Source organism: Pterocles gutturalis, unplaced genomic scaffold (assembly GCF_000699245.1).
Source record: "Pterocles gutturalis isolate BGI_N339 unplaced genomic scaffold, ASM69924v1 scaffold12901, whole genome shotgun sequence".
NCBI classification, from domain to species: Eukaryota; Metazoa; Chordata; class Aves; order Pterocliformes; family Pteroclidae; genus Pterocles; species Pterocles gutturalis.
The window spans coordinates 1-20,102 of record NW_010097949.1 but is presented as its reverse complement, the minus strand read 5'-3'; the positions used below and the strand labels follow the sequence as shown (position 1 = coordinate 20,102).

Below are 20,102 nucleotides of genomic sequence, written 5' to 3'. Positions count from 1 at the left end.
CTTGTCTCTGGAGAGGCAGGCAGCTGCCCCAGCCGCCTCTGTGCCAGGACTGTGCTGCTTGGCCAGCTGCGACGCAGGGCACGCAGCCACTGCCCGGGAGGACGCAGGAGGAGGCAAGGCAGAGGAGCTGCCAAACCAGCATCTCCCCGAGGCCCGGCCACCCACCCGGCCTGACCCTTCTCTCATGGGGAAGGAGCTGCTGCTGTCTTTTCAGCTGTGAATTGATGGAGATGACCCACTTTGTTCCCAAGCGGAGCAAGAGTTGGGTACGTGAGTCAGATGTTGAAAGGAGTCGCTCAGCTAACTACTAGCCACCTAGAAGAAATTCGTATTGTTCCACATGAAGCGGTTCACAAAGCACCCTCAGCTTTTTGGGACTAGAAAAGCATGATGTTGAAGCGTCTAGCGCTTCTGCCATGGGAGACGCAAATCACTCAGCTGTTGGGGCATACACTGCCTTGCGCTTTCAGCACCAGCCAGGCCAGGGAGCCTTTTTCATGGATACTCTTCAAGACAGATGTAATTTAAACTCCCAAATGCAACTCATCCTACAGAATCTATTTTCTGAGCAGTGTGGGAAGGTACCGGCCTTCACAACCATTTATTAGCACAAATAGGAGGGGATATTTAACTCTGCGGAATGGGTAGAACAAAAGGATTATTAAATAAAGTTCCGATTCATTCTGCTAAAAGCAAAATACCAGCTGGAGCCTGGGGTAACGCCAGCATGCTATCAGCAAACATGTGCTGCCAGTGCATCTGCACACACACACCAGCTCTGACCACGGGGAGCCACAGCCTGGGACAGCAAGCCAAGACATCTCCATCGTGCTCTGATACTCAGGTCCTGCCCTCTGCTAGGCAAAGCCTTTGGCCCAACAGCACCAGTCGTAGCTGCACAACGGGAATGAGAGCGATGAATCCGGAGTTTTCTGACTTGATGCCCTTCTAGTAGCCGTGCTTTGTCAGCTTTCCAAGTGCAAATGCTGCCACCTACCACGGCTGTCACAGAGTCCCATCGCCTGCAAACACATGCAGGGCACATCATCCTACCGACAAGGGGACACGGCATCCACAAGCCAGCCTGCCTAACTGCAGCCACATTCATTATCAGTCCGTCGTTTAGATCCTATTGCAAAAGTTAATGAAGCCGCTTTGCGAGATGGCAGCCTCCCTGAGCAGAAGATAAATAATGTATATAAATGGGGCTGGGAGGGAACTGGCGCATCCTTGCAAGGTCATGCTAGAATGCATCAGTGGCTGGCTGAGCCTGGGCTCCTCTGGTAAGAAGCCTGGAGCTATTTATGACTCATGTAATTAATTAATGCCAACGGGCGTTCTGCTGCAGGCACGTGGGACACCGAAGGGAAATATGAAGCGAGCAGGTTAGAAAAAGTAGCGGAGGTGGAGGGAGAAGGATGACACTTCTTGCGGCAAGACATGCTTTGAAGTAATTATCAACAGCCCAAACAGCCAGCAGCTCTTTTGGCTACATCAGTACAAAATCAATTAGGAGCTTTAACAATGCATTGCCTCAGATTTCAGAGAGCAGCAAGAGTCAGAAGTAGCCACCGGAGGGAGGGCAGTTGCATTTCTAAGCACCACAAGACCCCACAATACAGTCCACAATGGTGTGACCAGTAAAGGGAGTATCATTAACGCCTTTCAAAATGTAAATGGTTTTGGATGAGGAGCATGAAGGAAGACTGACAGTTGGATTTTATGTCTCTCTGAAGTCTGAGGACAAGTTTAACAGATGCAAGAGAAAGGAACAAAGGGCAAAGTGAAATGTGGGTGTACGCCTTGAAAGCTGAGTCCCTGCAGGCACTCAGGGCTCCTGCCATATACCACCTTCCCCTTCTGGAGCCTGGCTCTGATGCCAGGAGCTAACCAACACTCGCAGATCACATTAAGAAAGGGACCACGTCCGTGGCCTTCCTGTTTCAGTTTGCAATGCTGCAGTCTCACACCGAACCCTCAACATGCGGCGATGCTGAGTCACGACACTGCGCTTGCACAGCCCGTTTGAGGACAATGAGAGCTTAACCTAATTCTGTCCCTTTGTTTGTCCTCTGTGCAGAGGAGATCAATCAGTTCCACTCCCTGCCTTCAGATCCCCATGCAGCCATTGCCTAATGCATTATACAGCAAAAATGTAAACACTGATAAAATGCACGCCTTCCCTCCTCTGGTGCCTTAAAATCCTTCTCGTCTATCCAACTCCGGCCCAGCCTGCATCCTCTCCCATGTCTTGTTGCCAGAATATCTCCTATGGGTTCCCAAATGTATTCAGGCATTGTCCCGTCTCCCTCTTATCAGAGCTGCCTGCAACAAATCCCCTCACACAATGAGGATTGCAAATTTGCTTGCAAACCAGTGTTGTTTGCCATTTCTGCTTCTCTGTGCCTGTCTTTTCTCTCTGGACACTCTCATGGGCCAAGTGTCACAGCATCAGTCTGACACTGCCATCTGGACGAGCAGCAGAGCCTGCCTATGGTCTCAGCCCTGGCTGGCAAAGCCTGGGAGGCTGCAGGATGCTCCCCTTTGAGCCTTACCCACCTCCATGGCCTTGGGGATCTTGCTGTCTACCCTCTGATCACTGCCAAAGCCCTCAGATCCTGGCTGGTGGGACTCCCTGCCGCTATCTGCTATTTTTCTGGAGCAAAACCATGCAAATCAATAGCAGACGTTTTAAAAAAAAAAAAAAAAAAAAAAAAAAGAGTAAGTGAAATAGCAGTCCGGTTTAGTTTCATAAATATATATGAGTAGAACAAGACCAACAAAGTACTCCTTTCTAGTGGGCTGAGAATCGACATGAGCCTGAGTCTCCCGGGTAAAACACCAGCAAAGTAAACGACAACACGAACACCCACTTAGCATTCGTGCTACATACTCCTGATCTGAGCCTCACCAGCTTTAAGAATGCTTCTGTTAAATACTGTAATGCCACCAATTATAAGTGATCTGGATTGTTTAATTTCTAAACAGATTTCACCTCCTCAGGAAATCCCATAAGCCTAAGACAAAAGCAGTCTTGAAGAGGTGTTTCAACCTCTTTATGCTATACGATATCCACAGCTGGCTCCATTTCCCTAATTGTTTCATACTGACCTTGAGGATATTTCGGCCATCAAACGACTCCCGTTCCTTGAAGGATGATTTACCAGTCACTGTATTGTTTCGCTCTTCAGCTGTCAAGAGAAAAGCCACCACCAGAATGAGCTTCAGATGGGAGAACTGGGTGTGCTGTACTTCACCCCCCACCCTCTCCCTCCCCAAAGTCAGCTGCCAGCTAATAAACCATCTTTGCCTAGTTCTTAGTGCAAAAAAAAACACAAACCACTTCCCCTTTGATTTTAAAGGGAACAAGGCTGAACACGCAGGAAATGGTGCCTCTGTGGGGATCACCTATGTTACATGGAGGAAAAACCCTAAATCGTAGCTGCTGTAGGGCTGATGGCTCAGTGCAACACATCTGCACCTTTCTGGATTATTTTAATCCCACATCCTGCAGGGTGAGAGTCAGCACTGTGAGCACTTGTGTTGCCTGGAACAGCACCAAATACCAGACTGAGCATGTGAGCACGATGCCAGGAGCGATCCTGACAGCACCTATACAAACCTCTGCTGCCTACTCTGGGAAGCACATACGTGTGGTACGTATGCTTCTGCGGGGTGGGCACACAGCCACGCACACAGCCATTCAGAATAGCAACCCAGGCCTGCAGCAAATGCCAAATGCCTACATCTTACATCCATTTCCTGGAGCATGTCTGGATTTTTATATAATCCCTAAGTACATGACCTGTTCTTTCCACAGGACCTCTGCTTCACTTAGCGAATATATTCAATATTTCTTTTTCATCTCCAGCATTAACGATGAAGTCCCACTCACACCTAGCATGCTATTCAAATCCTGTACTGAATATAAAGTGATTTCTGTGGCTATCTGTGTCACCGCTGTCTGAATGCCTCACATGCCTTGTGGGGTTGCTCAGAATATAGACTCATATTCAGATGTGGCTGCCTGTGTGCCTTCCCGGACAGAGAGCCACATCAGCACTTTGGGCTTGCATTTTCATCATTTTTTAGGGCTCAGTTTGAGAGAGCTAAGCCCTGTCTTTTCAGGGTTTCTACCACCTGAGTACATTTATCTGACTTCAGTAACAGCCATCCCCAAAGTCTGCTGCTGGGTGCACAGAAAACTACAATACAAACCACCTCCTGTTACTGCTGTCCGTACAGAGACTGGAGAATACTTGACATAACTTATCAGCATGGTGCAGAGGCCACTGCGCCAGAGAAAACTAGGAAAATTTAGTGCAATGCTGTTAAGGCTTGCAAATGACACACGAGTGACAAACCTTATGCAGGTCTGCATGTGGAGAACAAGGCTGTGACACACTGCCCCTCCCTGAGTGCAACGCATCTGAGGCTGCTTCATAAAGTACTGCGATAAGAACAATGCTATAGACTGCCAGAGCAGACAATCTTTTGTCAGCAGACACTCTGCACCCAATAATAGCTCATATTCAGCCTTGCAGCCGTCTGAATCTCACTGAATGAGAAAGACACTGGAATCGTGTTCCTAAACCAAGGGGCAATCTTTAACTTGGCCAGAGAGGATCACATTTTCATCTTGTTTAAAGGTCAGCACAGCACATGGAGTTGTTACTGAATTTCAGTTTAACGCTGGGGCACAGAAAGGCCAAGGCCTTACATGGTACTTGAATGCATTCCTCTCTGGTCTGGATCTTAAGAGTGCTACTGGGTGATAGTGTCTCTGAAACTATGACAAAGAATCTTAGCAAACATCCAGAAAGTGCTCAAAGCATGCCTGCCTTCTCCAACTCTGCTTTTTTGTTTTCTTCTGCGTTTTATTTAGTGACATCCCCACACAACTTTGTGGGTATTTTTGAGACTAAGAAAAAAAATCACAAAATCAAAAGCATTTCCACTCAGAGGTACTACTTTAAACGCATTTACCAGTAAGGACGAGGGATACGCACCGCTTGGATCTTTCCTGAAGAGCGTGTTCATGACTGTAGCGTGCAGTTTCACCCTATCCCATTCTTTAAGCATCAGGCTGGAGGCCACGAACCTTTCCACCAGTTGATCAGCAATCACCTGCAGTCTGGCGAGACAAAAAGAGAAATAACACAGCAGGGTAAACCACAGAGAAACCCTTGCACAGTAAGCTTCTTGCTTTTCAACCAGGGAGGGCAGCATGTGTGAAATGAAGTCTCTGCACGTACACGGGGAAAGGGAGCTCGTCTCTGATGGAAAGTGAACACAGCCATCAGGATTCAGTTCTGATGCAAAAAGTTCTGTCTGTTTCGCAAAGCTTCCCTGGTGATCACAATGCAAGAGCATTTTATGCAATGCAGAAGAATTTGGACTTCTCTTACCGTGTCCAAGGGGTCAGACAGCTCTCTGCCCCTCCAGGTGCCACCACTTTGGCCTCTCTGCTGCAGCGGGAGAGGCAGAGCATGGTCTTGCTGAGGCTGGCCCCCAGAGCCCAGGGCTGACAAGCTCCAGATGCTGGCTCCTACCCTGTGTACTGCTCCTCACAGGCTGCCAGACGCCATGTGAGGATTTTGAGACCCAAACTACCAATCGTCACAGCTTTCTAGTACTTTCTGGCTTTACATCAGTGATTTTTAAAATTAGCAATGACAAAGATTAAATGAATATCATTACAGACAATACTAAAACAAATTAACGGAGAATAGCTCAAGTGAAAATGGTGCTTTATTACGTTATAAAGCTAATCAAGGAAATAAAACAAATTAGAATGAATTATAATGGAAATTATTTGCCACGTGGGAAGCATCAGAGCATGATCCCTCCCTCAGTCTGAGCCATTATATGTGCAGAAGGCCTTGCCAACCCCTAATTCTGTCTGCAGTTATGCAAGCTAAATCAGGGGAAATAAAATCTCCTGCTTTATAGCTTAAGCTCATCAAGATCATCCAAAGATCAGGAAGGAAACTCCACCCCTCAGCCATGCCAGGAACTACACAGAGCTAGCAAAATGTCTCGCATGAGACAGGAAGGCACACACCTCTCTTAAACGCAGGCTGCAGCAGTCTGATCCAGCATGGCAAACCATGTGGCTGCCCTCTCCTTTAGTACTGGCCTTGCAGCTGGCAAATCTGCTTTCTGCCTGCTTTCCCCGTTTCCCTAAGCAAAGCACAACAGGTTTTAGCAGGCAAGAGGTACATGTTGCTGCTCAGCAACTAGAAAATAAAGTGAAGTTTTCTGGAGTGATCATCATTTATCCCCTCTTTATAATCACCTGACGCTGTGTCTGCTGGAATCTCAAAGGCAGCAAAAGAAACTTTCACTGTTCTCCATCTGCACAAAAATACCTTCTTTCCCCTCTGCAAAGCTAAATGTTTTCTAGATGCTTGCTAACAGTTAGTTAAGGAATTATATTAGGGGAGAAGTGCCAGATGAATTAATTTGCACGTGAGGACAGGACTGACCTGGGCCAAGGATAAAAATTTATAATTGCTTGGCCCTCTCTGAGCACGCTGTTATGCAAAAAGCAAAACAGGTTTTGCGGAAGAGCTGGCAGCCTCAAGGTGCCATGCAAAGCACAAGATCTGGGTTTGGTCAAAACCTCAGCTAACAGACCTCTGTGAAGGTCAGAGGAGACATCAGTCTCTCCTTGGGGGGGGTCATTTTCAGTTTCAAGGAGAATTGGATTTAAAGACCTTAATTCTCTCCCCTACCAAAAGCAGCCTTGCCACCCCTAATGCACATCAGCATTTTCTACTAGCGTTATGGCTAAGTGGGTTCTCAGCAAAACGGCTACAGCTGGCATCTGACACAGAGCACAGTGCTCGTACCAACAATTCACGCTGTCCCCAGAAGCAGGCAGACATCACTGCCTCACTTTAGGCCCTCTTAAGACTCTACAGGATTTCTCTACCAGCCTCTCACGTCACAGACTTATTTTCCGATGCAAGCAGACTCACAAGCGCTGCACCTCAGAGATGATCCAGAGCTCGAAGACTTGGGACAAGAGAAGCCCACACCTCAGCTATCAGAGCTGACATTTTGAATGCTTTTTCCAACAAACCCACGGAAGGGCATTTGGGTCATTCGGTGTCTGCCTTCGTCTCGTCTTTCTGAGTGCTTCAGCCTTGTTCCTCCCCATGCTTCTGTCTCCTGGATGATCTCTAGCTTGTCCCAGTTCTCCACCCGTCCCGTTTGTTTTATCTCACCTCTTTCAGGGTAGGACAGACTTCAAAGTGGAAGAGCCGAGAAGAGGAAAAGATTTGAACTCCTACCGCCTCCCAGCAATTCCTCCATTTTCATTTTCCCACCCATTTCCTTATCCCACTTCCAATCTCCTCCAAAGTTTGATTTTAAGTAGGGGCCCCCCCTTGTCTCCTCAGCCCTTGGGGAAAGGAGATGCCAGAACACGTCCCTTCTTTCCGTGAGCCCGTCCTGCTCACAGCCTCTCTCCTCCAGCTGCACCCCTCCATGCTCCTCTGCTAGCTCCTGCTGTCCTCTAGCAATGGGAACAGACAACAAAAGGGCAGCATGGCCAGGAAAAAGAGAAAGCTGAGGCTGAGAGAATTTTAAAATTCTTTTGGCTACCCCCATACCCTCTTTCTCACCCACCCCACAACCGGCAGCACAGAGTACAACAGCTCTCACATTTCCCCAGTCTTCCAGAAAGCACTAAGAGAAAAGATGGTGCTGCCACTGGTGACGTACTTGTCAAAAATGAGATGGAAGAAGGTTGTCCAGACACTGCCACATCCCGGGCAGCACTGTTTGTAGAGCTAAAGCCACCAGCCACAGTGTCAAATGGCACACACACGCACATACTGACATCAACCAGGCTTTGAGATGTCACCCCAGCAGCTCAGAAGACGGATCCAGGCTGCTTACAGAAACAAAAACCAACTCTGTAACCAAGGCATGCTTTTCAGAGGACCTTCTGGTGTAACTGGGTTTTAAGAATAATTAAGTGCTACAGAATATGCCAAGGTGTCCAGATTAATCTGGATTGCAGGCTGGGAACTAGACAGCAGAGGCCAAGTTGTCCTGCCTCCTAAGTCATCTCAGGAGCATCTCCTTGGCCATCTTATTGCTGCACAAGCCACGACACCATTATTCAATCTGACAGACTGCTACAGAAACAAATGACATCTTTCAGCTGTGCCACCAGTGACTGATTTAAAGAGCAAACACATTACTGCCTTAACCGGTTTAGGAAGCAAGAAGAACTTCATCTTCCTGACTGCCAGCCCAAGGACCGCTAGCAATACCCACCAGCTTCAGACAGCAGAGGGTTTCTCTGGCACAGCGAGGAGGAATAAAAGAAAGGACCATGGGGAACATACCTGTCCGAACCATCCTTCATGCGGACTTTGGCATAAAGGACATCTGTCATGGCAGGGTCATCGTTCATGTACTCCACTCCTGCCACCTCCACAGTCAGGGGCTTGCCTCCAGCAATTTGGCTAAAATGCAAGAAATCTCTTATGTTAAAAAGCAAAACATCACACCTGCTTTTGAAATACAATGCATGGTACTCCTCATGCATGCACTAAATATTTGGTTTTACTAAAGGAATGATACAAAATACATTTTTTGCTATAGTTAAACAAAAATTTGAGGTTTAGCGGGACTTAAAGTTATAGAGAACATACGGGGTGCTGAACACCACTGAGGAGTCCTTCACATTGCTTGCACTGAAAAAAAAAAACCCAAACAAAAAAGGTTCCCTAATTTCTAAAGCTCAAAAGGCTACAGCTGCTATTGTCTCATCATCTCAAGAAACACTGTAAAAACATTTAAATTCACATGTGCAGTGTTTTAGACACACATTAAGCCAATCTGTCAGTGTTCACAGGCCATCTCAAAACGGAAGGCTCCACGTACATTTCAGAAAACTCATCAGCAGCAAAATGGTACAAGTTCTCATTCCACCTTCCGTGCGAAGAGAGCGATCATGACACAAAGTCTCTATCTCGTTGATTTTCGCTGGGAAACGTACTTGACACAGAATACAGTTTTAAGTACATTTCAATATCCACTTACAAACGCTGGAAGCAAATAGAGCTGTTTTCAAATCAGCTCTGGCTATGCTTGCAAGGAAGGTGAAACCAAAAATGTGTGTGGGATATAATACGCACTCCCACACCTACAAACACACTGCAAAGTGTATCTGCTTCCAAACACACCGCCTCCCTTGCTTTTACCACCAGAACATCACGGGGAGGCAGGGCACCACACCAAAAGCTCCCCGTAAGTGTTGTTGCCTCATTTAACGTCAAGCTCTCCTGGAAAGTACAGGGAGTTTCTGGGCAGGCAGAAGTAATAAACACGACTTAACAATGTGAGTGTGACTTTGCTATAACCTTGCTCAGCCTGCCCTAGAGACTGCCTTGGAGATTCTCTGCAAAGTCTCCCAGTGGAATAAGGAGAGCGTGATTTCCCCTTCCAGTAGGTTTACCAGGAGAAAAACAGCACAAACTCGCTGTTGTGCACATCACACCAAGAGCATTAAAGGCCATTGATTCTAAAAAGGGTCAAAAAGGACCCATCTACCTCCACTTGGCACTACCTGCTTTTAGAAACGCAAATGAATGCTAATGAAGGTTTATGTGGGTGGAAGGGAGCCTAAATTAATTTTCAAAGTATATTTATTTGGGTACTGCAGAGGAAATAACCTAAAGGTTAGCTACAAGTGTTGATTCTCCCTCCACTAAAGGACACTGAGAGGAAAGATTTTCTCTGCCTCAGTTCAATCCACTTATGAGGAAGCTGGCACTTTCCAAGTACTGCAGGCAGAGCCTTCCCCTGGAAACACAATTGCATTTCTGTTCAACATCTGAACAACTGGAGCCACCCCTTTAAAGGCAGAGGTATGAATTTTGGCCATGCACTAATTCCCACAGATATTACCTGGCACGGCATGGCTAATTCTTCATGCACAGAGGTAACAAATGAAAAAAAAAAAATCAAGGACCCATGCTCTATGTGCAAAGGCTCTTCAGGAATAAATAAATAAACCAATCCCTCAGGCCATCTCAAATTTCTAAGCTGCAGAGATAAGCTAATTACAGTGTCATTTAACCACATTTACAGTTAAAGCCCTAATATCTGCAGCTCTGTGTTGACAGGCAGCGAGAAAGCCCTGGTCCTAGAGCAGCACTGAATGTTTCAGACTCATTACTCACACGGCTCGTACTGGCTTCCCTGCACAAAGCTCCCTGCATCAAGAAATGAGTGTCAAGGACAACTCAGCATCTGCTCTGAGGCAGGAGGGAAGCAGCGGGCCAGAGCCCGCTGCAGGCAACACGCGAAGGTACCAGAGCTCATCCCTCCCTCTGCAGCAGGAAGGGGACAACTGCAAAAATTGCTCACGCAAAAACAGACGGGGACGCATGCGAGAAAAATAAATGAGCAGCTTTTCAGGGAATGCTGAGGGTTTGAGCTGAGCTGAGACGCTGTTAGACTCTTTGTAACTGCTTGGTGATTTCTTCTGCTCCCATTTGAAACATTTCAGCCTTTTCCTACATTTCTAGAGTTGAAACAGGCTATTGAGCTGCTTTTCTCTTCATTGCCCCTTGTCAAAGACAGCATGCTGCTTTTCCCCTACTCGTACCCTTGGTGATGACATCCCTTTTTTAACACTTACTCCACAAAGTCCTCTTTGCATCGCTGCAGGAGGTCACATGCTTTCTGGATCTCTTGCTCGTTCAGAAGTACCAGCGTCCCAAGAGTCAGGTGAAGCTTTGCAGGGTTCTGGAACAGGCTGCTGCTGACCCCATGATCCTACAAATCAGTCAATCAATCATATGTATGTGTCTTATCTCATACACACACCCCCACCCTTCCATCAGAGGGATAAATATGACAGAACAGGTACCAAGCCACTGCCATCAAACCTTTTATCTCTGCATTGCTGCTCGGGTTGGTAGTGACTCAAAAGTTGAAACGAGAAATATTTCACAGTCTTTGCAAGTGAGCGAGCTCAGCCTGGCAGGCAAGGCACAGCTCCCCACCGCACACATGCTCCCCGTCTGCCTTTTCATCGGAGCTGCTCAGCAGCAGCCTGGAAGCTCATTATGACCAGCTTCTAACTCAGGACCCAGGAACAGCAGCACTCACTCGTACAGGATTTTGACAGAAGACTTCCACAGCTGTCAAAGCGGTGGCTGCAGTCAGCAGTGAACTCAACACAAGTCAGCACAGATTTAAAACTTAAGTCCATTTCTTGTGCAATAAAGCTGGAACCAGCTGTAATGACAAGCTTTAAATGGTCTCTAAATCCTGTCTAAACACAGGTTGTACCTCACAACACAAGCACAGCTAATACCAGCTCTGATAATTATGTTTTTCTTGTTCCCATGTGCCCTATAGTTTGCTGAGATGAATTAAGTTTAAATTCCCTTTATAAGAAAAACTACATGTTGTTGCTGGGGAAGAACTGTTCCAAGGTGGAGCAGTGGTTACACTCAGCTTTATAAAACATGCTGTTTTGTTTTAGGATATTTATAAAAATACCTGGAGGATGGTTAACACACCCATATTAAAACAATTATTTCCACTTAGTGGCAATTTCCATCAGTGCATTAAGTAACCTCCACTTTTAACTCCAGAAGAAGCCAACACAACTCTCCAGGCCACTGCAGCCTTTCTCTGTCTGAAAAAAAAAGTCCACTGACTGAGAATGACAGCTTTGAAGTTTCCAGCTGTGCTTCAGAGCTTGAAATAAAACCTTTCAGGCATTTAAACACTGCACTATCTCAGCCCCTCAGAGTTTAATTCCCCAAATCTCACTCAGCATTTTTCATGCCTGATGACAACATCCATACTCTTCTTTACAGCGGTGCTTATGGGCTGGACTAGCAACAAGCCAGCTAGCAACGCAGAGCCCAGGGGCTTGCTCCGGCAGCTGTAGGCTGGCAGAGTGTGGTGGTCCACAGAAGAGAGAGAGCATGTACCTACCTTCCACTGCTGCTAATTAATTTAATTCTGACTGAAATCCCAAATTGCACCATGCTAGTAGTGGCAAAGTGTGTTGCAAACCTCAGCGTCGTGCAGCAGCCTGAAACAAGCCCAGACTAACTACGTCAGGCACATCAGGAGCAGAGGAAAAAGGGATGGCTCCATCTCACCTTCCCTTCTCTGTGGTAAAAGCCTTGTGGCTTCATTTAATTCATCTTGCTGTTAACACACATGACAGGACATGATTTCTCTCTGTCAGCTTTTTTTCTCCAATGGTATCCATAGCCGGAGAATATTTGGCCCATCACAAAAATATAACTTGGGCAACAGAAACTGGGAGAAAGTTCTATTTATCCCTGCCACGCACAGCCGGCCAACATCACTCCTGCAGTAACGAGAAAGTAGTTCAGAAAGCAGAAGCCCTGCCCTCATTTTCTGCCCCAGCACGATTTGTACTGTAAACATCAACCTGCCTCAAAAGCAGCATTCTCCCCTGAGCTTTCCAGCAACGGCGGGTGGGCTGACAGCTGACAAGGTGATGGCACGTCACCTCCGCAAGCCGTGCCACCGCTGCTGGGGAGGTTAGCAGTGCACAGTGAGCAGGCCAAGACCTAGATAATCTTTCTGGTTTAGTCCCTAGTATTTCAGACAGTTCCCAGAAACCCTGCTTACACTCACAGGCCGGCCAATCCCACTTCTCCCATGTGTAAAATAGATGCTTCGTCAGAAGTAGCTCTCCCTGGAAGAGGCAATGTTTCTGCAGGCATCTTAGCAGTCTTTCGTGGCTGGATGCTGCTTGCCGAGATGCAAAAAAGCTTGAAACTACTTATTTGAACCCACTTATTTGAACCCAGATTATGATATGCCATCAGCAATGCTGTGTTGCCTCACGGGAAACCACCCTGTCCAGTGGTTTCAGTTCTCTGACAGCAGGGCCAGAGAACAGCAACACAGAGCCTAGAAATAGGTGTTCATAACTACTGCTAAGAAAAAAAATCACGTCCTCCTCCAGGAAGAACGAGCCCAGGAGAAACGACCGTGTCAACACTGTGATTTTGGGACTTAGAGACATCTGCCAAATACCTAAGGAACCCTCTCAAGGCAAGCTACAACCATAAAAGCAGGAGTGAGGACTGAGATTCAGCATCAGAGGGATCCACTGGGATCTAAGCTGTGCTCTCCAAGTGTCTCATGGTGACAAGCTCCTTTTTCACCAGTTTGCTCCCCCATGCAGTGGAAGGTGGGCACTCCTGAAAGCACAAATTGCAGTGGCTTGTGGCAAGCGGTGGCTTCCAGTCCTAATGAAAGCAGAGGGCCAGATCAGGGGAGGCGAGGTGTCGCAGCAGGGAATCCCCATGTTCTACGGTGGAATCTGAAAGTGGTGCATTTGCAGGAACTCGCTGGCAGATAGAAATGTATAAAACAGACTTTATAATCTCTCTAAAAATTTACTGTTCAAAATTGGGTTCTCTAAGGATGTCCTGAGAGGCAGGAAGAATATCCCCTTTATGCACCATCCATATGTGATGACTGTCCATTTTAGCTTTAGCCCGGTCAAACAACAACTCATTTCCACTCATTTAGCCTTAAAAATTAACTTTTTTTTTCCTCCCACCTGCTCCTTAGACTTCTACCTTTGCTCTCCTCCTTTAGAAGAAACATGGAAAAGGTTTTATCTGGAGTCTTCACGTCTCTTTGCAAAGCCCAAGCACATTGTTCCTCCAAATCTAAGACCCTGTATCAGGGAAACCATAGACCACAACAACCACAACACACGTCAAGTCTTCTGTGTGATGAGGCAAAGGATCAAACTCCTGAGCTCTTTCTCCCTGGCTGCATCGTCTCTACAGCCTTAACAGCCTCCAGTATTTGTAGATAGCTTTTTTTTTTTCTTAATAGCAGCATACCACATGCCAGCTATATGGCCTCTTCCACCCTGATGCACAAACAAAGGAGTAAGCCAGAAAAACACCATTTCCTCACAACTGACTGAAGAACTGCAGGCTCAAAAACCCCTCCCATTTTCTGCCCCTTCCACTCCGAGACAGAATATCTCATTAGCAATGTCTGATATTTACAGGTTGCCATACATTACAGCAATCATATTTCCTCTCCGTGCCACATCTGCAGCCTGTTAAGACTGCAAATGCTGCGTTTGCACGGCTCTCAAAGACCCAACTGTGATTTTTCACAGCAATATTACTGCAAAGTCTCTTCCCTTTTCCACCTGCATACTCAGACAGACGTTTCAGTTCTCCTCACTCTGACACCTACATGACTACGTGAGGAGACTTCCAAGGTCATCCAGTGCTCTGGACCTCCCACTGCACCAGCCCAGTAACGATCCTGTCCAGGTGAGTCACCTCCCTGCATTTACGTTGAATCAGCCTGAGAAGAGCCTCCCCTCAGCCCTGCTTCACTGCCTGGCAGCCCTGACCGCACAATAGTGTGGACAACACCTCCATATTTTAACACAAGGTTCATCTCATAAAAGGTCCTAAAGACACACACCAAAAAAAAAAAAAGAAGTTAGAAAGCACATACCCACCAACGTAACACTGTGCTATGAAATAGAAATGAATGGTTGTCATGGTAACTGCTTCAGAGAGAAACAGAGCCCCTCACAGATGCTCAATGGCCACACGCACACCTGGTCCTTTCCCTTCCTTACTGCTACTATCGAGCTTCATTCTAAGACTGGAGTTTACCTAATTCTGCAATGTCTTGCACCAGCAAACTGCAACAGGAAGAGAAGCTCCTGTCACTGAAACCTATCCAGATTTCTCCAAGTATCCTGAGAAATCCCATTGTTTTGGCCAAATCTATAAGTTCTCTTATTGCTCTGTGAGGCACAGTTTTGAATTACTGTTTTTCTCTACTGATGTGCTTTCTAGCAGACCCTGCTGTGAGATAAAGTGGTATTAGTGTGGCATTACCTGCTGGCGGGGTGATTTAGAGACACACGGGGCCACGATATACTCCTTGAACTAACAGGCTGCAATATATCTAGAAACTCGTTTGCTAATCCCAGGAGGAGGGCTGGCGGAAAAATAAAGCACCATATACTCCCAGGCTATACATGTGCAAATGCCCAAATACCTGCCACTGACTGAATTCCACATTTCAAACTAAAAAAGGAAACTTTAGAGCGGAGGTATGCAGCACCAGGAACATTTCAAGCCCTCCAGAGAGGCACAGGACACAGAGCAGTGCCAACACAACCCCGCAGCTTCCAGGCCAGGGCACCTTGCACCCCCGCAGCCTGCTGAGCAGCAACTGCAGCCCCAGACCCATATAGATCTGTCCTGCTATAGGGCAGCTTCAGCTGCTGCCATTTTGGCAGAATCCCGAAAGCACCTTGGTGATTCAGCAGCAGCAAATGGCACACTGTGCCTTGAGTGCCACACTTTCTCGGAGATATTGCTGTTACTGGTATTAGGAGGATTCATGCCCGAGTACTGCTTCTGAGTGCAGCTCAAGGCTGAGGTTACTGAAATCCAGAAGTAGCTGTTAGGCTGAGATGTGTTCCCACGTGCACACCCACGGGGCAGGATCCCTGACCAGGACTAGCGCTGTCCAGATACAGAACGAAAACATGGCAAGAGAGACGGAAGGTCAGGCAAGAGGAGCAAAAATTAACATGACTAGCCTGTCTGGCAGCGGTTTCAGTACTCCACTGGCCACATTTGGGTTTCTGGAGCTTTCCAGGACAAGGAGCACGTGAAAGTTTGCAGATGTTCCCAGGCAGCTCCTTCTGAACATGACTGACAGCGCTGGGGAAAGCACTGAGATAAATTTATAAGCATGTTTCTAAGTGGATGGCAGACGTCCCTGCCTATCGAGGAATGCAAACTGATACTTAGGAGTGAGCAAGAGACAACCAATGTGACAGAGACAGATGAGGAGGGGTCTGGAGAGGAAGTAAGATCACCAGCAGAGGCTGGGCCAACGGAGGGCTGCAGTGATGCAACCAAAGCAGCAGGCAGGAAAAATGAGGGCTCCACAAGAAAAGCGAGTGCCATGTGAGCCAGAGTGTTGCAGGAATAAAAACCCAGGATGACAGCATGGATGACAGCATTAGCTGCAAAGATGAACAGAAGAGGCCACATCTTAGAGATGTAATGCGGAAAGGATTTGTCTGACACCAAGGCAGCCTGGAAGGCAGAACACAGCAAGACGTACAGGATGACACTGAGTTCACCGCTCTGCACAGCAGGCAGGGCTGGGTTTGCTGTCCACCAGGAGGGACAAGAGATGGAGAAGGAGACAAGGAGCAAGAGAAACACCACACTGAAAGCAGAGGTCTCAGTCCAGAACCAATGGCATCAACAGCCACTAGCAGAGCCCCATGCTGAAGTACCCAGCCCCCCTAAAGATCTGCTTCTCTCCCTGTAACTTTAGTGTGTCCACACACAAGGACTGGAGCTAGAAACCAACAGAGGGAGCCAGGCCACCACTGACACCGGCCCGCAGTCCAGCACTCAGTCCAGCCAGCACTTTCTCAGGCTCACATTTCCATCCCCCTGTCTTCAGGGCTTTCCTGTAATAAAAGTAAACTTTATTAAAGGTAGCTGACAATGGCTAATGGGGATAGACGGTTGAGCCTGTGATACCCTACTGGCCCGAGGGTGCTCATGGCACTGCACTGGTTGCTAATCCCTCGATCTGTTCACCAGTTTCAGTTGAATTTAACATCAGGTGGAAACTTGAGTGACAGAAAACTCTTAAGATGTCACTGAAATAGGAAGCTTGGTGGAGAAGAGGGACTTAAATCAGAACTGACAGGAAAGACAAGACTGCAGAGCCAGCTCAGCTCTGCTCTTAGAGATGAAGACAACTAACATGCAAATGACCACAAAAACTAGAGCAAGAACTCCCATCTCCCCAGATACCAGATGATTCACACACACGGCATGAAGATGTAGGAAACTAAACTTCTTCTGCTGTGCTAACTGCAAGATTACATTTTCCCCTTTGAAAGGCATAAGTAGAAGTGAGGGACATGAAGGTAATAATATCAGCCCACAAAACCGTGCTGCATGTATGTAGTCTAACCTGCACCGGCCACAAAGAGGAACTCTTTTCTCTTGCCTCGAGATGTCTGCCCAGCACTCAGAGGACATGGCAATTTAATAATACCATTCCCTCTCCTCAGCCTGGCCCTGTGCACTGACATACCACTTCTGCCAAACTGGAAACAGGCTAAAATAAACCAGGGAATACACGGCTTTCACTTCATTCTGTCCCCCATTTCCCTGTGCCTATTTCCTGCTGCTCTCAATGTCAGATGTGAAGGCAGGTGGGAGGGACTGTCAGCACAAAGTCTCATGGGGAAGAAGGGACACGATTACATTTGCAGGATGGCATGTGCTACCAAGTCACTTCTCGCTCCGCTCCAGTAATGACACCCATCTTCCTTCACTGTCAGTATCCAAAAGAAAAGCAAACTAGAAGCAGCAGCAAACTTGTGAGTCCTACCTGGTTTCACAGGTATGTAGAAATCATAAAATGAAGAAAGGTCCACTACATTATTTAGTGACTTTCCTATTAAAGACAACAAAAAAGAAAACACCAAAAAACCCCCCAACCCTCTTCTGAATTTTAGATATCCTCCCACCTAGGCAAATGCCTAAGGAGAACAAAATATTTTACTAACAATTTACTAAGTAAGTCATTCCACATTCCACAAGATTTCACAACAGCACCCAACAAATTCACAGCAGATCCACCAACTTAAGTAAAAGACCCATTAAAACACATTCCTAAGAAATAGAACAGAGTCAGGCCTTCAAGGTAAACGCCAAAAAAGCCATCTCAATAAATGAAACGGCACTCTGCGGAAGGGCTTCTGCTTGATTTTAACCCTCACATGGCTCCTTACCTTTGAGCATTTCTCCAACACTTCCTCCTTGAACTGCAGGAACTTCTCCTGGATGGCTGGCTGGTTGAGAGCAAAGGACAGGAAGTGCGTGAAGGGCTGCTTCTTACGGAAACTGTCCAGGAGAACATCGATCCGCGTTCGGGCAGAGATGACACCACTGCGATGCTGCCCTGTGATCACTACAAGGAAACACAGCAATACCCGTCTCGTTTCTGTGAAGCTACAGTGAGACTACCAACACCCACACAAAATAACAAGTAATTGAATGGATCATGATTTTACAGGATATTTATCTGTGCACTTTACAATATCAATATTGGAGGATATTATGAAGGTAAGAATATTCCATCCAGGAGACGCCAGAAGGGAATTAGAAAAACCTGCACAACAGCACCTCTCTCCTCTTAGCCCCAGGCTCACTGAAGAAGCAATAGGAATTAAAACCCCCAAACATGCACAGAGAAATCTCACCAGACTCCTCGCTTGACTTAAAATGCCTGACACGCCTGTGCTTTTCCCTGTAAAGACAAGATGATGCCATCGAAAGTATCCCTCTGCTCTCAAGAAAGTCAGCCCTGAGTGTTTAAAAAACAGTAACTAAGTCTCTCACTTCAGTGGCTCTTCAGATTTCTAGAGCATTATTTCAAGTCTTCATAAATGAAGCCAAAGTAAAAAAGAAAATCTATCAAAGACTGTACTGGGTTTGTGCAGCAAGGTTTTGGTAGCAGGGGGGCTACAGGGGTGGCTTCTGTGAGAAGGTGCTAGAAGCTTGCTCCATGTCCAACAGAGCCAATGCCAGGTGACTCCAAGATGGACCTGTCGCTGGCCAAAGCTGAGCCCATCAGCCACAGTGGTAGCACCTCTGGGATAACGCAATTAAGAAAAGGGGAAAAAAACCCCTGGGTAACAGTAAGTACAGCCGAAGAGAGGAGTGAGAATATGTGAGAGAAACAGGTCTGCAGACACCCAGGTCAGTGCAGGAGGAGGGGAGGAGGTGCTCCAGGTGCCGAAGCAGAGATTCCTCTGCAGCCCTTGGTGTAGATGGGTGCCTGAAGGAGGCTGTGACCCCGTGCTGGAGCAGGCTCCTGGCAGGACCTGTGGACAGAAGAGCCCACGCAGGAGCAGGGGAAGAGTGAGGAGTCCTCCCCCCGAGGAGGAAGGAGCAGCAGAGACAACATGTGATTGATTGGCCACAACCCCCATTCCCCGTCCCCCTGCGCTGCTGGAGGGGAGGAGGGAGAGAAATCAGGAGTGAAGTCTAGCCCCAGAAGAAAGGAGGGGTGAGGGGAAAGTGTTTTAAGATTTGGTTTTATTTCTTATTACCCTATTTGATTGGTAATAAATTAAACTAACTTCCTCAGGTTGAGGATGTTTTGCCTGTGGCAGTAACTGGTGAGTGATCTTCCTGTCCTTGTCTTGACCCACAAAACTTTTGTTATATTTTCTCTCCCCTGTCCAGCTGAATTGGGGAGTGACAGAGTGGCTTTGGAGGGCACCTGGCCTCCAGCCAGTACCAACCACCACAAAGACCAAGACGGCCTGTATTGTTTCTGCATGCACTTCAAGGCACCAAAGAGAGAACATTTGAGCTTGAATGGGAAGAGCCACAAGGAGCAAAATTTTCTTGGCTTCCTATTATTACATGTTTTCAACATCTCTCTACCTTCCTAGTAGTCCTTCACGGTTCTCAGGAAGAAGTCAAGACCCACTTCTTGAGAAGCACCGCCACGTTCCTGTGCAGCACGACAGCTGGATCCCCCTATTGCTTACTCCTCATAGCTCTGTCACAAATGTAACTGTACACTGTGACAATTATCACCTGGGCATGTGTAAGGGGCCCTCTGGATATCCACTTAGGCAGAAATCTGCACAGGCCAGCCTGTACGAGCAATGCCTCCTTTCTTTTAAATCTAAGTCCCTGGAAGTGATGAGAAGGAACATATGGTAGAAGAACGACTGCTCTATCGGGATCAAGTGACAACACCAGAGCGGCAGCAACGTCACCAAAACACTTCTCATATTAAAGTAGGTGAAGAAGTTTATTTCATGCGTAAATATACAACACGACAATTCTTTCTGGATGATATTACAGCTCCTCACTAATGGAAATGGTATTCATTATAAAAACCAAAGAAACACACTAAAACCCACCCTGACACATTCAGGCCCAAAGTCCTCCAGCTAGTCATTTAAGGCCTAGAAGTGACTTCAGTGAGACTATTCATAGACTTAAAATCGATTT

At 47.0% G+C, this 20,102-nt stretch overlaps 1 protein-coding gene across 1 annotated transcript; it reads right to left on the bottom strand.

Moving 5' to 3' along the window:
- Nucleotides 1–3,111: 3,111 nt before the first annotated feature.
- ASCC1 (activating signal cointegrator 1 complex subunit 1) lies at nucleotides 3,112–18,039 on the bottom strand (the record flags this gene model as incomplete). The annotated part of the gene is made up of 5 exons (XM_010087227.1): nucleotides 3,112–3,191; nucleotides 5,010–5,134; nucleotides 8,364–8,483; nucleotides 10,667–10,803; nucleotides 17,861–18,039. Coding segments are annotated over 5 exons (641 nt in total), but the record flags the coding sequence as incomplete, so codon positions are not given.
- Between the last annotated feature and the right edge of the window lie 2,063 nt (nucleotides 18,040–20,102).